Source organism: Nannobrachium achirus (assembly GCF_963921795.1).
Source record: "Nannobrachium achirus genome assembly, chromosome: 18".
NCBI classification, from domain to species: Eukaryota; Metazoa; Chordata; class Actinopteri; order Myctophiformes; family Myctophidae; genus Nannobrachium; species Nannobrachium achirus.
Window position 1 is genome coordinate 31591495 of NC_137825.1, and position 19762 is coordinate 31611256.

Here is a 19762-nt window from a genome sequence, read left to right on the forward strand (position 1 = left end):
CAACACAAAAATGTCATTGGGACTTGTTTCCAATGTGGTCCATTTATCTATTCAATATTAGATATTTTTCTTATAAGCCCTGAAGCTCTGGACCTATAATGGCCTAGTGCATTATGGGGGTGTTCTTTCAATAAGCTATTATTTTATAATATTCTTTCATTTAAAAAGGACACATTTAGTAATTAAAAAAGGCCTCTCTGATGCATTAGAAGGACATCTCTCTCCAGAACCAGGGACAAGGGTTTTCAGTGAATGGTTAAAATGAAGATTGAAGTTGAATGGGTTCATATAAAATGTCTGCTCTAATGAATATCAGACATATAAATATTGAATTAAGCTACTTAAAAAGTGTCTGGGCTGCACACGAAAGCCCCAGAAGTGTTTTAAAGTGAAAACCCCCCTGAAAGGTTCATGGACATCACAGTACACCCAACAGAGCTATATTTCATTTGTCTCACCATGGTCACTGTCCCCAAGAGGGACAAAATCTACTTGGAACACTTAGAATGTTCTTTTCTTTTAATCTCCATAGGGGTCCTTACTAAATTAATGCTCATGGTACTGCAGTGGTTCAGAAGATACAGAATATATTCATGCCCAGGAAGACCCACAAATTGATTTTATTAGGAGGTGGACTTCCTTTTGAAAATATTCTGTGCCACAAGAGTTGTGTTTTTTTGTTAGAATAACTGTGGAATGAACTCCCCATTGCAGTTAGAACTGGAAACTCACTCCCAATCATCTTTTGACAGCACGATCATCAGTGTATTTTGGATAGATGTCAATTTGTGTTTTCAGATAGTATGTATAGTAAGTATAGTAAGTATGCATTTGATGTATCACCTTGTGTTGTCCTTGCGTCTGCTAAATTCCTAAATTGTAAAATTGTAAATTCAAATGTAGATTAAATTAGTTATTTGTTGGGAAGTTGTTGTTAAATTAGATTTAGTACAGAATGCTGTAACATGTATACACTGTAGGTGAGTAGTAGAGAGAGAAATCTGTAGTATGATAAATCACAGATTTGACTCTCTGATGTGAATAGTGATTCTCCTGATGGCACTGTACATTTGTACCACTGTGCATCTCAGAGGCAGGCTGTGAATAGCAGGAAATAATAATAATAAATGATTTCCTTGTGTCAGACCAGAGCTCAGTCAGAGCAAGAAGAAGTGAATTAAGGGAGAGAGACGGGGAGAACTCGATCAGCGAGAGAGAGAGAGAGAACAGAGGGAGACCAAAGCGGTTCCTGTTGCGTTGGCACTGTTAGGGCAGATTCACACTGCAGTCCGATTGATTCGAACTGTTCCTGAAAACGGTTGCCTGGTCCCCGCTGACCAGCATTCACATTGGCCAAGATTCTTCCATGCCCAAGTACACTCCATTCAACTGTAATGGTATTCATGATGTGCCTCCCGGGGGCGCTGTTGACTATGGGGCTTTGGGAGATTATAGAATGTCATGTCACAGAAAAAGATTCACTTGTCAGAGTTTAGAGTGAATAATGAAGTTTGACTGTGTTCCTGACGTTATCTTGAGTTGTAATAATAACAGAACAACAATACACAACCAAAGCAGTGTGTGCTGACTGCCTTTGAAACATCACAATGTAATGTCATCTGTAATCATCGTATAACAGTAACGTCACTGGTGCATCCTTGGTATCTTAATTGTGACGTCACGGACCAATCCTTGTTATTTTTATCCTAGCAGAAGCTTCACCACTTCCTTGTTTATGGAACGATAGCTTCACATTGCAGCGCACCGTTCTCGAGACTACCTCCGGAGTTGGTCTCGGGGCCGGTGCGTTGATTCGTTTCGGAGGACAGTACGCAGGCTTCACACTATCAAAACATCTGCCAAGTAGCCTCGAGTACGCACTCGAGACCGCAGTGTGAATCCGCCCTTAGAGACAATTAAGAATGGCATGGTGGTTGTCACATAATTGTTGTTGATGTCCTAAGTCACAGTGGTTCTCAAAGTGGGGTCCTTGAACACAATCATCATCATTCATCATTTATCCATAATATGTCGGCTATCCAAAATAGCAGATGTACAAGAAATTGTTTTTTTTTTTTTTTTCTTAACACAAATCTTCTCTTCTGGGGGTCCCTGGAACAAGGCATTTTCCGATGGGGATCCACGTCCAAATACATCATTTAATTTAGGGGTCCTTGAAATTAAACTGTTTGAGAACCACAACCCTAAGAGAGCTGCCGCCTTGCTGCGATGCTGCAGGAAAGCTTTTGCCCTGCAGCTATGCATGCTCTGCAATGATGCTGCATGAGACATGCTCCTCTACAATGATGCTGCACAGGTCTTCAATATGTCGTACACGGACAAATGGCAAGACTTGGTCTTGTCTGTGGCAAATCTTGGATTTTGTTTTTATACACCATGTTCTTGTTTGTATCACAAGACCCAACTACTGAATGTCAGTCTCCACTCTAGGTTTTCTTGTACCACGACACTATGGCACACTTGGAGTCCACTAGGACAGCGGTTCTCAGATGTTTTATTTCCCACGAGTCCATTTGATTCCATTTGTACAATCTCAGAGTTACAGACCTGTAATGGTCATTTAGGGCTAGCTCTTTGCAATACTAGCTCTTTGTGTACTAATTTTGTATGTCCATGGCAAAAAAAAAAGTTTTTTTTACAAAAATGTCCACCAAAATCCAACATGGCTATGACCTGCTCTGTGCATGAGACATGCAATGATGCATCATGAGAGCTTCCAGGCTGCAGCCGTGCTGCATGAGAAGTTCTGCTCCGCGGCCAAGCCAAAACAAAGTGCACGACTGAACCTCATGAAGTGTCTTTGAATAATAAAACGCTAATCCTTTTCAGCTTTTCATTTTCTCTGTAATGCTGCCTCTCCGCATCTCTTCTTAATTTCTCTCTCGGTTTGTGTGTGCACGTGCAGTACTTATTGTTTGTGTGTCGGTGTTCTAACTGTGTGTGTGTGTGTGTGTGTGTGTGTGTGTGTGTGTGTGTGCGTGTGTGCGTGTGTGTGTGTGTGTGTGGGTGTTCTGTGTTGGGGGGGGGGGGGGGGTTAATGACTGCGTCTGGGAGCCTTGGCAGCAAAAAACACTGCGGTACCACAACTCATTACACACACACACACACACACACACACACACACACACACACACACACACACACACACACACACACACACACACACACACACACACACACACACACACACACAGCTTGGTAAGGAGCATTGAAGTGAAGCTGAGGTAATGAAGCAGGGATGAAGTTAAGGAAGGTAGAGAACTGTAGAGGAGAGAGATCAGAGATGATCATTGCCTCTCTTTTTCTCTATCTATTGCTCTCTCTTTTTATCTGTTTCTTTCACTCTCTTCATTTCTCTCTCTCTTTCTGTCTCTCTCTCTCTCTCTCTCTCTCTCTCTCTCTCTCTCTCTCTCTCTCTCTCAGTTTAAATCTGTATAATGGCTGTTTGGTGGAATCGAAACCTCCTAGAGTTAGTATGTATATAGTATTGCCTTTCAGGAAATGGAATAAAGAATGTATGAGAGAGGAAGAAAACGTTGAAATATGGACATTCGATGATGTCAGGTGGAAACCTCATATGTAAAAAAAAAAAAAAAAGGCAAAACATTGATTGGCCGATCGCATTACAATGCGTTTTTTTGATACTTTAGTGTGAAACTGTGTGTGTGACTAATTTAGTCTTTTGAATAAAATTCCATTTAGTTTTAGTCTCATTTTAGTCATCATAGATCCATAGTTTTTATTTAGGTTTCGTCAGTAAAAAAAGGTAGTCGACAAACATTGTAAAAAAAAAAATGTTCTTCTCAGCTCTTGATAGGACAGAGCAATATAGGCTGTCGTCTCAGTCTGCCGGTGCAGTTTGTCTTCTACCCCCTCGACACACACACACACACGCACGCACACGCACACACAGACACACGCACCTCGCTGTGACATTGCTGGCAGCAGTTGTCATGGAAACCACCCGGCCAGTATGTTGTGTTTATAAAAAATAAAAAAAAGACATAGGAAAAAGACGCATTGTCCTTTTCTTGTTTGCGATGGTAATTGAGCTCCAGGTTGGATCGCTGGTTCTCCAAGTTAGGTCTTTGATGGACCCCTAGGGGTCTTTGTGGAGGGTTTCAGGGGGTCCCCCAGCAAAATGAGTTGGCCCATTAAAACCGGGCAAGCAAGTTTAGCTACCGATATGTTTGTTTATGTATGTTGCAACATAAGTTTTTCTGAAAACTCTTCGGATTTAGAACGGTGGTTCTCCCTAAAAATAGCAGATCTACAAGCTCACTGCAAGCTTGAACATCATAGAAAAAAACATTGAAAGTGTAATTTATATATATTAAAATAAAATAACCTACTTGTCTGTCTCTCCAACTCAAGAGTCCTACACTCTCTCTCTCTCTCTCCCTCTCAGCTTTCCTACTGTCTTCACTTTCTCTTCTGTCACGTGGCCAACAGTTCAACTTGAATCATTTGATGAAGGGATGACATACAACACAGGATTATTTTTCAACCACCTAAACCCTCTAAACATACATTTAGCAGTTGACCGGATTCCCATGGGCTCTATACTTTTCCCCCTCGTATTTTTGCTCCACAACTATTTCCACCAAATGTTAGCCTTAGAATAGGGATTTGTCTTGGTTCATTTCAGTGGTTTTCAACCTTTTGTTTTTTGTTGTTGATCAGGGACCACTTGAAAATCTTGAAAGTATTTGTGGCCCACCCATTAAGTGGTCAGATGGGTGGACCACGTGCATTTTCAGAGCATGTTTATTTCATTGATCAATCGATCGATTTCCTATTTGTCAGTAGGCCTATCAATGAAAACACATTTTTCAAGATTTTAAAGAAAGATTACCATTACGTTTTCTTATTATTATTTTTAAAATTAATGTTATTGCGAACGTCAGGTCGCAAGTTACCATGAAAACCTCCACTGGCTGTCCGTCAGATAGATTCCCCTCTTCTAGCGCCACCATGAGGTTGCTTTTTGCAGACAGCATACATGCAACCTGATGGTCGCTTATCTCCCGATTAGGGAGTCTTACTGGTATTATCAATAACATCTTAGTCCTGCTGACTCACAGGGAGCATGTGGCGAGTGCACTGTCACTGTCACTGTCTGAGTCACCATCACCCCCCCCCCATCATACATGTTTAACCACTTGAACCCCATATGGTTGAACAGGGTCCCTGTACTAGTGTCTTTTCTGTTATTGTGGGGAAAACGTTTGCTGAAAATAGCCAATCGACAAGTGTGATGCGTTGTGAGTTTGTCGATCGGCTATTTTCTGCTATTTCAAGCCTTACCAACAAGTGGTTAATGCACACAGACCTGAGCTCTGCTCGGCTCGTCTATGAAGGGAACCTGACACTCCTAATAACACGCGCGCCCACGCACGCCTTCAGTGTGAAACTGATACAGCAATGATGACACAGGGGCACTCATCCACGCACACAAGCGCACACACATGCACGCACACACCAATGAATAGACACATTAAAAGATGGGAGGAGGGAGCGATGGTTTATTACGCTCCACATCTTCACGGCGAGTCATCTTGATGGCTCTATTGACTATTGATTTCTTCCAACTAAAGTGAACCGTGCTGTGCCTCAAATGATATTTCAGTCAGATAACTCACGAATAGATTCGAGACCAGTAATAGCTTGAGAACATTTTATTCGTAAAATGTAATAACAAGTGTGAATATTATATTTGATCTTGGCGTTCAGGCTCTGCTATACATTACTCCCTGCTCAGCACATTAGAAAACGACCATTTAAGAGCAGGCAGACATACGTCTACAGTATAACACCCCTTAGGGAAAGTAGAGCCTACTGGTGTGGTGCCGGGGTGGTGCTGGTGGGAGTAAACAAAGCTCATAAAACATTCAGTGACAGCGAGGAAGTACAATGAATCAGGTGAGCCAATTTGGTCATCTGCTTGACATGTCACATGCAGAACATGGACCACAGAGAGCTGCACATGCATGTACACCTCTGGAGTGTATCTGCCTGAACTGGCTCGCAGGCTGCAGCATATCGTTTTTCGAAGTTTTTTCCTAGATTAAAGCCCTGCTTCAACATAATAAGACTGTTGCACAAAACTAGTGGAAATAGATCAGCTATTTTAACTAGTTTTTTAAATGATAAATACAAGGTTTCCATTCGACAACAGCGATATACTGTAATACTCAATGTCTTTATTATGCATCTAAGACTAGATTTTGTAATGAAAATAATTATTTGTCGAGCTTGGGGCAGCTGTTCAGCTGTACTATAGCGCAGTTGGTTTATCAAAGTGGGTGCCTTGGTGGCACCCAAGGGTGCTGTGACACAAGTACAGGGGTACAGCAGAACACTTGGATAATATTTAGATATTTCATCCATATCACTTTAGTTTAACCACTTGTACCCTCTATACTGAGAATGGAACAGAGTTGCACTGTGCTGCACTGTTCTTTTCAGATCTAGCTCGCAACCATGTACTATGTTTGACGAATCGTACCCACCTCTTCAGACTCCACTCCTCAATGACCATACATTTAGGATAGCATTTTTTATATAGACTGATTCACAAGCTTTCAGCTTCTGCCTATTCCTTTTGATCACCTGTAACAATGATTTATATGAATGTATGACCTGTATAAAAAGTATGAGATGATCAAATAAACTAAACAAAACTAAAAAAAAAACTAAACAGTACTGTCAGCGAGGTATATGTGACTCAGTTGTGCTCAAGGGGTAGACTATGTGAACTTTGACCTCAGTGCCTGCCAATGCTTCTATCCGTGGCTTTCATTTGGACATGACTTACAAGTGTAAACACTAGTGTGTGTGTGTGTGTGTGTGTGTGTGTGTGTGTGTGTGTGTGTGTGTGTGTGTGTGTGTGTGTGTGTGTGTGTGTGTGTGTGTGTGTGTGTGTGTGTGTGTGTGTGTGTGTGTGTGTGTGTGTGTGTGTGTGTGATGTACGTGCTCATCTTCACCTGGCATGTCTACTGCAGTGTTTCTCAAAGTGGGGTCCAGGGACCCTCAGGGTTCCTTGAGGGGGTGGGGCAGTGGTATTTAACGTTATTAGGCAGTGGGCCACAATTGTAAAATCAATTGAAGTCGGGGGCCACAAATATGAACCCTTGTTGTAAAAAAAACAAAGTTGTCCTTTAAGTAAATCTACTTAGTTACATTACCCTACTGACTGACGGTCATAGGATCCTTAACAACAGGAGGTGTCTTGTTTCCTCTGGTCCAGGTGGCTCGGTGTCGCAGCGGGATGCCGGTCCTCCTCCTCCTCCGGAGCCCCCGTCTCCCATTTCACCTGACCTCCGAGGAGGAGGGGGCGCAGCCGGGAGGCCGGCGGGAGGGGGCGTGTCCCTGTGGGCGCTGGACGGCGGCGAGCGGCCGCTCCTCAGGAAGACGGTGTCGGCGGACGAGCGTCTGCTGCAGGCGAGCGGAGGAGGAGGAGGAGGAGAGCAGAGGCACCACAGGCTGCTGAGCAGACTCAACCGAGGCAAGAGGGCTCTGAGGAACATCCATGTGAGTTCAAAACACTGCGACGGCGGGAAGAGTGGGCACCTTTTTAGACCAGAAATTGTCTATTTTGCCCAAAATTGTTTTCAAAAATATATATACAGTATTTGGATAATGGTCTTAAGTAATATATAGCAGTGTTTCTCAAACGTTTACATTTCAATGTCTTCCCTTAACTCTGACAGTGTACAAATGGAACCAAATGGACCCGTCCATTTGGTTCCATTTGTGCACGGTCAAGTTACAGACTTGTATGGGATGATACATATACAGTACATGGATCTCCATATACGTGTATGGGTACCAGGGATCTCCATATATGGGTAACTGGTCCAATATACATCACTGGCCAGATGGCCAGATGGCCAAGAATTGGCGCGACCTCTCGCATGTCGCCCTGAGGCGTCTTTACTAGTTGCCACGTCTGCGTTATACTGTTGTAAGGAGAGTCAAATTGTTGCGGTTTCAACTCTTCATTGCAGCCACCTTACATAAAATAGCACATTTAACGGTAGAATAGCAGTACAAAAAGAGGGAAATAACAATTGCAGCAATGTTCCGCTACCTGCGGGGACATTTGCCCTCACAATACACGCACGCACGCACGCACACACGCACACACACACACGCACACACGTGAGATGTGTTTACATAATTTTAATGGTGTGTGTGTATGTGGGCGTGTTACAATTTACAATTTAGGAGCATTTGGAGGAGACACTCTCATCCAGCGAGACTTCCAAGTGTTCGATCAGAGTAGATGTAGCAGAATCAACAAAGCACATGGTAAAGTGGTCACTGAAGTACAGTGCAAAGAAGAGCTATTGAGTGCTTCAAAGTAACTGGGATACCAGGTAACCATCAAACCCAGCATCTGTCTACATAACAAGGTGCTCTCTAAAAGAAATAACAGTCTAAGCACTTGCAGTCAAGAAAACAGACCACTGTACTGTATGTCTGTCCAAGTTATTATTATGTGAACAAGTAAGCAACATATTGCCGCTGTCAGGCAGAAACCTCCGATCTCCATATTCTGGCGCTTTGTTTTTGTTCCGCCACGTGAATGCCGGATCGAGTGATCTTGTCTGGTCAGTTGCTAGCCTATTAGTTGGAATAAAAGATGCGCCCTCCTCGACCTGGCACGTGATACCAGGGTATCGATAGCCATGACAAGAGACCGTGGAAGAGTTTTTATCTAGCAAAAATGTGTGCGCTATACTGATGTACGACACAATTTATTTTAGGACATCATGTAATCTTTCTAAGCTACACGATGCTGATACAGTTATTTGAAAACTTCAGTTACGACTAGTTACTTTGAGGATTTTGCATATTATTTCAAAACATATTAACCACTTCAGCCCCATATATACTTTGGGTATTTGTAAATAGCCGATCCACAAGCTAAAGCGATGCGGTGTGAGCTTATAGATCTGGTATTTTCAAAATATTTTTATACATGACGAACTTGTGTACTTTTACTTTTGGTACTTTAAAGTACATTTTAGCCTTGTGGTATTGATACTTTTACTTAACTTCTTCCACCACTGTTTAGAACTTATTTTAATTTACATGATACTGATTTTAACAGGCTGCTATTTCCAGAATGTTTTTGTATGCTGCCTGTGCCAATCATAATAAAAAGTCCCTGAAGGCCATTTCGTGAGTGCTGGCGATGTTTGTGCTTTGCACAAATATGTTCTGAGCTGTGTACCCGTCGGTAGGAATTGTGCTTGTGTTCTAAATCTGAAGGCCATTGATTTGCCTTGCAGGCCATCGCTAGTGATCTGTCCTGGGGTGTGTGTGTGTGTTGGCAGCAGCTGAAAGCAAATAAGGGAAGGGAACACATTTTGAAGAGGGTCAAGACCAGTGGTGCTGCTATATAAATTCCAGTGCACAAGGTGCAAGCTGTCACCTCGACAGAGTGCAGTTCTAGTTATTATTATTATTAGTCAAGCCTGGAGATGACTGAGACCTGAAATAGGAGCAGGCTAGACCTCTTGGTGAGAAAGGGTCTGACTCTGATCCTATGGATGTTTTAAAGCAGTGTTTCTCAACCTTTTCTTTCAGCTATCGCAGCCCACCCATCTGACACGGTTGCTGTGTTCAGTGGTCAAATGGGTGGTAGGGTTGTACGGTATTTCGGTTTAACGGTATAATACGGTGTTATAAAATGTAGACGGTTTCGTAAGCCAAACCGGCAAAACCGCATGACATGTGCGCCGCTGCATGCATTTGACTGCATACATTCACATCGAATGCATTCACTGATGTGTGATTTACACTACTGTAACAGCTGGAGGGAGACCTGGTCTCAAAAGAAATGCGACAGCTCTAACTAACCAAATACAGACTACAGAGGCAAGCAAAAAACAGTGGATCTACAAGCTCACAACGCGTCGCACGGTTGACGAGCCACGAGCTTGTAGATCTATTATTTTCGGCACGCGACACAGTCATACGGCCGAGCTAACGGCTTCGTTTGGCTTGGCTTATTTACACAGGAAAACATTGATGTATCTCATATAACATTGAATGACAGACGGATAGAACACAGTACTCTGCAGTTATATAGTCAGGAAAAAAAGGTAAATACAAATAAAATAATATTAACAAAATATATACAGATAAAAGCACCTTAAAATGCATTAAACCGTGTAAAACCGTGTAACGGGGTTTTTTGGGGGTCTAAACTTGGGGTTTTGAAAAAATGGAAACCGTACATCCCTAATGGGTGGGACCGATCAATCCTTTGTGTTCCACCCTGAATCAATGGAACCCACGTAGCATGCTTTAAGTTCTTATGTATCCGTATCACTTTTTTACTATTAACGTTATATTAATCGTGGTAGTGTTTTGCCAATGATTTGGGGGCCCACACTTGTAGTATCCTCACGGCCCACCAGTGGGCCCGCAGCCCACAAGTTGAGAAACACTGTTGTAAAGTAAAAAACCTGTTAGGGATCGCCTGATTGTTGTAATGTGTGCTGCTTGAAGGACAGCTGACTGTACAGGAGCTCAGTACACACCCAGGCACCATGTATTTGTTTACGCGCGCGGCCGCGCGCGCACACGTGCGTGTGTGTGTGTGCGTGCACGCCTGCCTGTGTGTGTGTGTGTGTCCATGTGCCTGTGTGTGAGTGACAGGGAGACTGGCAACAGGCTGTTAGTGTCTATTGTCCTTATGCCTGGTGGAAAAATTGGTGCAGGCTTTGAGACTGCAGCCGCGTTTGGTAGCAGCTGAAACAGTCCATGGTTAGGGGTGCCGGGATCTTTGATCATCTTAATGATAATGTCACGCTTTTCAAGTTAATCAAAGTCACGTGGGGGGAGAAAAAAAAAGTAAGTTCTAAGAGTCAAATCGATAAAAACGGAACAACACTAAAAGAAGAGGTGAGCATTTACTGTAGATGGGGAAGACAATGTTGAAGAGACAGGGAGGGGTCAACAACAGAATAAGCTATCACCCCAGGTATAGGTGCTTGGTCCTGGGAACCACCAAGAGGTTAGGCATCACCAGACCTGAGGGAGAGTGAGGGGATGTGAGGCGTGCACGTTTTTGCCAGCGAACCTAAGCACAACGGTGGGGGCGCGGGGGGCTGCAAGGGAAAGGAGCGCTTGTTTTCGTTGATGACGACGGAGGCGCGCCATCTTAGGCGACCATAAGCCATGTGAGACACCTGCGAGCGAGCAGTAGCGAGCGAGTCGCCGTGTCGAGCGCTGCGACGGACGCATGAGCCGACTCGGCGCCGTTACCGAGTTATATGGCGTTGTGGACAGAATAGTAAATCTCCGCCCCCCCGACTATCGGCACCTCCGTGCGTTCCAAGTGAACAGAGCGAAGCGCAAGCTTCCACCTTGCCCACCACTGGCCCCCACCGTTGTGCTTAGGATCGTTGACAAACACCAGGTCGCGGATGTGAGGGGTGGACGAGGTCAGAGAGGTAGGGGGAGCCAGGTTGTGGAGTGCCTTGTAGGTTCTGTGCTTGACAGTAGGAAGCCAGTGTAGGTCGCGGAGGACAGGTGTAATGGGTCTCTGGAGTGGGTACTGCCATACTGGTGGGCAGCTGAGTTCAAATCTTCTGGGATTCAATGACACGTCACTGTCTGGTGAATACTATATCCTGATTGGAGGGAAGCATTGATGCTGTGGACCAGCGTCTGCAGTGCTGTGGTCAGTGACTCAGGATGCTCTAGGCGGTCCCTATGTGCCTGTAGGAACTTTGGTCCCATGCCAGACTTTTCCAGCCTCCTGAGGTGAAAGAGGCAATGCTGAGGCTTTTTCACTATGGCCGTGGAGCAGCACCCACTGGTCTTTTGCTCTGCGTGTCCAACTCATGGCTGTCTGCCGCTGAACTGTGGGGCAAGTAATGTAATGAAATTGGTAGAAGAGTTAACCGCTAACCCTTAATCCCTAACCCCTCCTCTGAACCTCTTCTAGACACGTTGCTGTCAGACAGAACACTTTTTTCTCCATATTTTGACTTCTTTTATATTGTTTTTGCAATTTAAGTCCTGCCACACACCAGTTTCACACAAAAGCAGTGAAAATAACAAATGTACAAGGTCACAATGCACACGCGTACACACGGCACACACACACTTCCACTTCCACAGACATTTGCAAACACACAAGCTTATACAGCAAGAAGATATCTTCTACTGTTGTATTAGATTCTCTCTTCATTACAACACTTGATACTTTGGCAAAAATTGTAACTGTTGCATTCATTCCAACCATGCTATTTGAATTTAATTTAAGAGAGAGAAATGGTGGGAGAGAGAAAGGGGAGGACATGAGAATGAATACATATTTGAAATTAAAAGCTTCTCTGAAAGCCATTTGCTTGGGTACAGTTACATAGCCTCTACCTCAAGGACCAACACTCAGGACCTCGACACAGTCATATAAATGTTATTTGCCAAGTACAAGTACAATCAATTTGAGTGCGTGTGTGTTTGACCTGTGCTGCTCAAAACACACAAAGTTGAGTTGAGTGCACTAGCGCTGCCTCATTATTTTTGTGGGTGGAAGGAATGCTACTTTTCTGACCTGAATTTGTCCTTAAAAGTATTTTCTTTTTCCTGCATCTCTTGTTTTTATTTTTAATAGAGACCTTAGCGGAGAGACATGACATGTGTATCTCTATCTGTCTGTCTGTCTGTCTGTCTGTTTGTCTGTATATATGTGTACAGTATATCTCAACATATTTTTCACACAACTCTTAGGATTTAGATCAGTGGTTTAGAACAGGTCGTTCTCAAAGATAGCAGATATTCTTTTACAGTATATGATTTTTTTCTTTTTTTTAAGTCTTCAAAGTGTGAAAAACTATCAGGGGGCTGTGGTTAAAAACCAAATCGAAAAAGTGAGTCTTAAGCAGGGTGGACTAGGCGGACCTAATGTGAAGGGGAAGGTCATTCCAGAGCCTGGGGGCGGCCACAGCAAAAGCACGGTCGCCCCTAGTTATCAGTCGGGCGGTTGGCAGGGGAGTCAGTAATGAGAGGTCAGCTGACCTTAAAGCTCCAACTGGGTTATGGCGTTTAATAAGTTTAGCCAGGTAAAAAGGGGGCCAGCCCATTAATAGATTTAAAAGCAGTTATCAGAATTTTTAAATCAATCCTAAATTTGACAGGGAGCCAATTGACTGGGGAGATGTGGTCGCACTCTTTGGTGCCTATGAGGAGGCACGCAGCCGCATTCTTGATTAACTGCAAGCGCCTGGCGAATGACTGGTCAGTGCCAGAATATAATGCATTGCAGTAGTCTAGCCTAGACAAGATAAAAGCATGAATCAATTTCAAGTTGCTTGGTAGGGAGCTTTTACAGTACCTTGGCCATTAATTGCAGCTGAAAAAAAGCTGGATTCTGTATTATTATTATTATTATTATTCTTTTTAATTAAATGAGGCACCACGGCATGTTTAAAGGCAGCTGGGATGCATCCTGAGATGAGGCATGTGTTGATCGGTGTTAATAAACTTCAGCCGATGGAACAAAAAACTTCTTCGAGAAGACGGGAGGGAATGCAATCTGTGGCTCAGTTTCTAGACCGGAGATGGGAGACTACATCAGAGAGTGAGGCGAGGGTTATTGGCCGGAACTGACCAATGACCGCAGCAGGGCATGGAGAAGATGCGGGATCTGGGGTAATAAATGTGTGGGCTGACCTAAGATCAGTGATTCTTTTCCCAGATGAAAAACATTTTAAAGTTTTCACAGAGGGAAAGGGATGGGACTAGAGAAGAGGCTATCACATGGATTTATGAATGGACACCTGGGGTTTGTGTCTATTTTTTTTAAACTTGGAGATAAAATATGATTTAGCAGCTCTGACAGCACGCTGGTAATTAGTATCAGGATCTCACAGTGAACCTTAAGTCTATCCTTTTTCGAGGATCTCTCAGCATGCCCGCATAAGCGTCTTAAGAGCTCTGGAGGAGTCATCGAGCCAGGGCTCTGAAAGCGCTTTAGTGCGCTGCGGCCTAAAAGGTGCAATAGTGTCAAGATTGTGAGTGCATATGGAGTCAAGATTTGAGGAAAGCAGTTTTCACCCACGGATCATTGAACATGGCAAGAACGTGAAGCTGGGTTGATGCGTGTAAGACGCACACGGTTACCAGGTTTACACAGTGAGCAGGGGAAGGGGGAAAAAAACGGGAAATGGTCAGAAGGACAGAGAGGAACACAAACATCAGTGACATTTACTGATAACCAATATGAAAGGACAAGGTCCAAAATGTGGCCCTTTGCATGTGCTGGTCCTGTGATCGACTGGGTTAGATTAAAAGAGTCAATAATAAAAAATAAAATCCTTGGCAAGGGGTTTGGATTCATAGCAGACATGGACGTTCAGATCACCAGTGAAAAAGTGAAAAAGTAGCACACATAGGAGATAACAGAGGTTCCCAATGAAATGAATGGAATAAACTGACTTATTGTAGGTACAGAACACATAGCTGCTTGGAAAAAAAGGGTTTAGGGGTTAGAGTTAAGCCTGATTGATACTTGTTGCGTGCCAGTCTCACTACTTCTCTACACGTTCACTGTAAGCTTGTAAGAATTCAATAAAAAACTAAAAATGGCATTCAGAAATGCATCGCCCTAAAGCGTTGACGTCCTCACAAGTGTGTGTGTCTGGTTCCCAGTCTCCCTACGCTTGTCTGATGTCTCATTCCTGTGATGTCACACTTCCAAGTGACATCTGCGTTATGTTTGCATTTTGAACGAGTCAAGAGCGTGTGGGTGTGTGTGGGTGTGCGTGCAGGTATAAACACTGTGTTAGGATGGAGTGTTCCTGTAGCAACCAGAGTGTCAGGTAGCGATGGTGGTGTCAAATGGTAGCTGTCAGGGGGACAGCTCACAGCTCGTCAGCTGTCACTCATCAGCAGAGCATGATGGGAGGTGGTGACATTGTGACGGCTGACAGTGGGCGGCAGGTCAGGTGGCTCGGGAGCTGGAGCGGCCGATTGCATGGGGAAACGGAAGGTTCCCGATTCCAATCCATGTGTCGAAGTGTGCTTGAGCAAGACGCTTTACTTTATTACGTTTGTCGGGCAGAAACCTTGTATCTCTTTGTTTTAACTTTTCGTGTTTTTTCTTAACCCATTAAGACCTGAGAAATACCTAATAATGTCTTCTAAATCCTAATGGTTTTCAGAAAAACCTAGGTTTCTATATCAATGGTGCTCAACCTTTTCACGTCAAGGACCCCCTAGAATTATATGTATTTGACCACAGATCCCCATCTGAAAATATGTTGTTCCAGGGACCAAGAGAAAGAAACCCTTTGCATTAAAAATCGTTTTTAAAAAAAAAATATATACATTGAAAGATTTGCATTAAAAAAAGCAGATCTATAAGCTTGCAGTGCGGCCCTCGCTATTTATGAATTTCAATCCTGAAAAGTACGTTTTGGACATAATGAGGTTTCCTAGCCTGGCATGGCCAGACTCGTATCACTGCGTAGATAATAGTCTGGGATCCTGCATTTCAAAGGGACGGATTAAAATGAATGCCTCTGGACCATATTTGCATACTGAGCCCTGATTGGTGCTCCACATCTTCGGGGGCAGCGAAATCCAATCACAACAGAACGAGGCCAGTTTTCACTGTTACACTTAAAATATCTAGTAACAACGTGAACCCATTACATAGTGTCGATATCGGCACATTTGGCATCAATATCGAGATATGAAATTTTGCCATCGGTTCTTTTGCCGCAGTAATGGTAAAGGCATTCAATTTGTACTTAAGAAATGTACCTTGGGCAGGAGAGGAAGCGCAGACCTTGTATGAAATAGGACCATCTCGTTTGGCCAGTGGGAGGTTATCCTACGTCAAACAACCCTGTACTGAGGGGACATTTTGTCCGAATGTATTTGGCCTTGCGCTGCACTTCACAGTCCCCCGCTAGTGGCTGACGTCGTGAATAGCTGAATGAAACGCACATTATGAAAAGTGCTTTGAATAAAGGCACTATAGGCTATAAATTTACTATTTACCATTTGCAACATCTACAGTATATGGCTCATGCTGCTGTGGGTTTTAACAAAGCTTTCCTACCTGAATCCTCCGCAGTGGTGGTGGGAAGTACGCGCCCCAGGCTTTTTAACTTCTGACATTTACAGGTACATACTCTATTACTCTATATGTGTTGCAAACCTTGGAAGCGAACATTCATTCAGTTCTGTAAGTTTGTGCAGGAACTAGAAGTTGCTACTGAAAGCCTACATGTAGCTTCCCTACAGCGATGTCCGCAGAGCTGCCAAAGTAACTGAATGATCAAACTGAGTCATGATTGAAGGAGCTCTGAGTCACGGTCACCTTCTTAAGGACCTATCATACTAGCGTCACCGGACTGTACTCTAACCCTTATATAAAATCAATTTGTGTCACTTCCTGAGCTGAAATAATTCAATGCGCGTCACCTGCACGTCAACTCGCCTCAATTAAATGCTGTGAATGGAGTTTAAAGGAACATAGTGTAGGCCACTGATTTTTTTCTTGGCATTACTAGTGCCGACCATTTTCAGAAGCGCTTTTGGTTTTTTGATTTGATTTTCAGGGAAGCCAATGGATAACATTAATTCCTGTACGGTAAGCCAATTAATTTCAGTGCAGTATGAAAATCTACTTTGCAACTTGAAGTTTACCAGAGATCGGCAATCCAACAAATGATAATTACTTTGTTATAGCCTATTTTGGGGATATGTATGTATGGATGGTGATATGGTACAATGATGAAGACAAAGACATTCTGACTTTTTATTATGGAAAGAAGCAGCTTTTTTAGGGAATAAACTCTCCTCTCCTCTCCTCCCCTCTCAGACTGTGTACCACCACATTCTGACTGCCTTTAGGCCAGGTAAACAGCATGTCTCCAACAGCAACTCAGACAGCCTAAGTGACAGCACAGTGACAGAAATATCCCAGTGTGACTTTTTCCCTCTCGGGGTCCGGTGGAAAATCCCCTGCCCCCTCCCCTCCTCGGCATATTTGCTCTCGGTGTTGTAAAACAAAAAAAAAGGAGAATAGTTCCGCCTTTCTTCTTTAGGGTGGAAAGTTTTTGGAGGAAAGGCGGCGTGGCGGAGGACGCGACAGGTGGCTGAAACGGCTGATGGCTGCTGTTGCATTATGGAGGAGTGTGTGTGTATGTTTTTCATTAGAGGCTGCTTGTCACTGTGATGCCTCCCCAGGGGCGGGCTGCTTTTGTCGGGTATAAAAAGCTTCTTATTCCCCGTGGAGAGCACGGGACCTGGTTCTTTGCCTACTTAGTCATTGATTGTTCGTCTGGTTCTCTTTGCATATCAACATTGTCTGTGCTGTGTGTTTATCACTGTTGCCTCTTCTCTTCTCTTCTCTTCTCTTCTCTTCTCTTCTCTTCTCTTCTCTTCTCTTCTCTTCTCCTCCTTCTTCTTCTCCTCTTCCTCCCCTTCTCTTCTTCTTCTCTTCTCCTCTTCCTCCCCTCACCTTCCCTCCCCTCTCCTTCCTGCTTCACATTTCTCCTCTCCTGGCGTGCGCGCACGCACGCACGCACGCGCACGCACGCATGCAAGCAAGCAAGTGTGCGCGCACACACACTCACACAGAGTGAGAGTGTTTTTAGGTGTTCCTTATTTAAACAACTCGACTAAAACTGTGCTCAACAGGGAAATAACCTCCAAACATCTTCATAATACCTTCTCTCTCGCCCCTACACACACGCACGCACGCACGCACGCACACACGCACACGCACACGCAAACGTGCAATCACCACATAATTGTGAAAAGCACACCAAAACTACAGTGGCAGTGTCCCCGCTCCAGAACATGCAGATTCCTCCAGTCAGCCCGCCCCCCTCCTCCAACATAATTGCGTTTCCTCGCTCCCCAGCCATTCCTAAAAGAAACAATATCATAACCATTTTTGCCAATTCTGCTTATTATTAGGGCTTTGGGCTTGTTTTCCTGTAAAATTGCTTGTAATTACTGGAAGTTGCAGAGTTTTTCTTTATAAGCTTATAAGCTTGTTTCTAAAGTGTAGTTGCTTATTTGTGCTCGCTACAGTTTAATCACTAACTCTCAGATAAAGTTAGACTGGTCTGCCGCTAGCCACTTATTTTGGGCTCGCTTTCATCGACCTGATTGCTTGTTTCTCTTGGAAAATATGGCAACATTGAGTGATTGATTTATTGAATACTTTATTAGTCATAAATGTAATCAGCACGTGGTACAGTTATTAAGGCCAGTTTAGCCTGACCTCCCCTAGTGGCGAAAAAAATAACTTCTGGGAACTCAGATTGAGCCTGACCATACAGGAAGTACAAGGCCGGCTTAGCTATAGTCTCATCTCTCTTGTGGCCAGACTGTTGCCTCACACAATTTTCAAATGCTTCCATCATACAGTCTGGAGAACGGAAGCTCTAGTCTAATGAATAAGCGATGAAGCGGAAATATAAGTTAAAATCGTCCAATCATATATACAGTAGCTTACTGCTTAGCTGAAATAGAACAAAAACATATATTTTCGTGAACGGAAATACCAGCTTCCGTTAGTCGGATATCAGGAGGTCTATATAGCATCCGGAGATTGTGGAATAGTTGTCTGGCTACGCAAGACTAAGCTTTGCCTTGCCATACAGGAAGTTCAGTAGTGAGCTTAAATTCTCCTTAGGCCCCAGAATGAAACCGCCCACGTAGAAAGTGGTAATAAATATCCACCATGCAATGCACAGACAACACAGCACCAAAGGTTAGGATAGGATAACATTTTATTACTCCCTCAGGGGGAGAAATCAGGCTGTTGGAGCAGAAAGTAGTAAAAAAAGTGTAGGAAAAGTGCATACCAATGAACCATAACTATAGCAATGAAACATACAACAATAGATTCAGCAATAAACTATACTAGAAAGTGTTTGCATGCGTGCGTGCGTGCGTGCGTGCGTGCGTGCGTGCGTGCGTGCGTGCGTGCGTGTTCACACACACACACACACACACACACACACACACACACACACACACACACACACACACACACACACAATAACAAACCACAGTAGATACAGCAATAAGCTGTACTGGCTCATACACACACACACACACACACACACACACGCGCGCACGCACGCACGCACGCACACACACACACACACACAAGCAAGTATATTATACTCTTCTGCAAGTGCGCACCCACACACACAAAATATGTTCATTTGCATAACAGTCTACGATAGGGGAGACATTAAATCCGGATTCAAATCCTGGAGCATGAAATCTAACTTGGCGATTGCAGATTAATATACAGTGGGGATGCAATGCCATGCTAGAGTGCAGACTGGCTGACAGCAGCACAGGACTCCTGGATGGCCATCCTCCACACCCTACTAGCATCATCCTACTAGCATCATCCTCCACATCCTCTTAGCACCATCCTCCACACCCTCCTAGCACCATCCTCCACATCCTCTTAGCACCATCCTCCACACCCTCTTAGCATCATCCTCCACACCCTCCTAGCACCATCCTCCACATCCTCCTAGCATCATCCTCCACACCCTCCTAGCACCATCCTCCACACCCTCTTAGCATCATCCTCCACACCCTCCTAGCATCATCCTCCACACCCTCCTAGCATCATCCTCCACACCCTCCTAGCATCATCCTCCACATCCTCCTAGCATCATCCTCCACATCCTCCTAGCATCATCCTCCACACCCTCTTAGCATCATC

General features: G+C 44.0%; 1 protein-coding gene across 1 annotated transcript in view; it reads left to right on the top strand.

Annotated features, from left to right (window-relative positions):
• Positions 1–19762, top strand: part of ankfn1a (ankyrin repeat and fibronectin type III domain containing 1a) — a gene marked incomplete at both ends in the record, with an annotated part of 215853 nt that overhangs the window by 24480 nt on the left and 171611 nt on the right. Inside the window, one exon of the mRNA XM_080747348.1 lies at positions 7271–7554. Coding sequence (XP_080603474.1) covers positions 7271–7554 — 284 coding nt within the window. The remainder of the gene's footprint in view (positions 1–7270; positions 7555–19762) is intronic.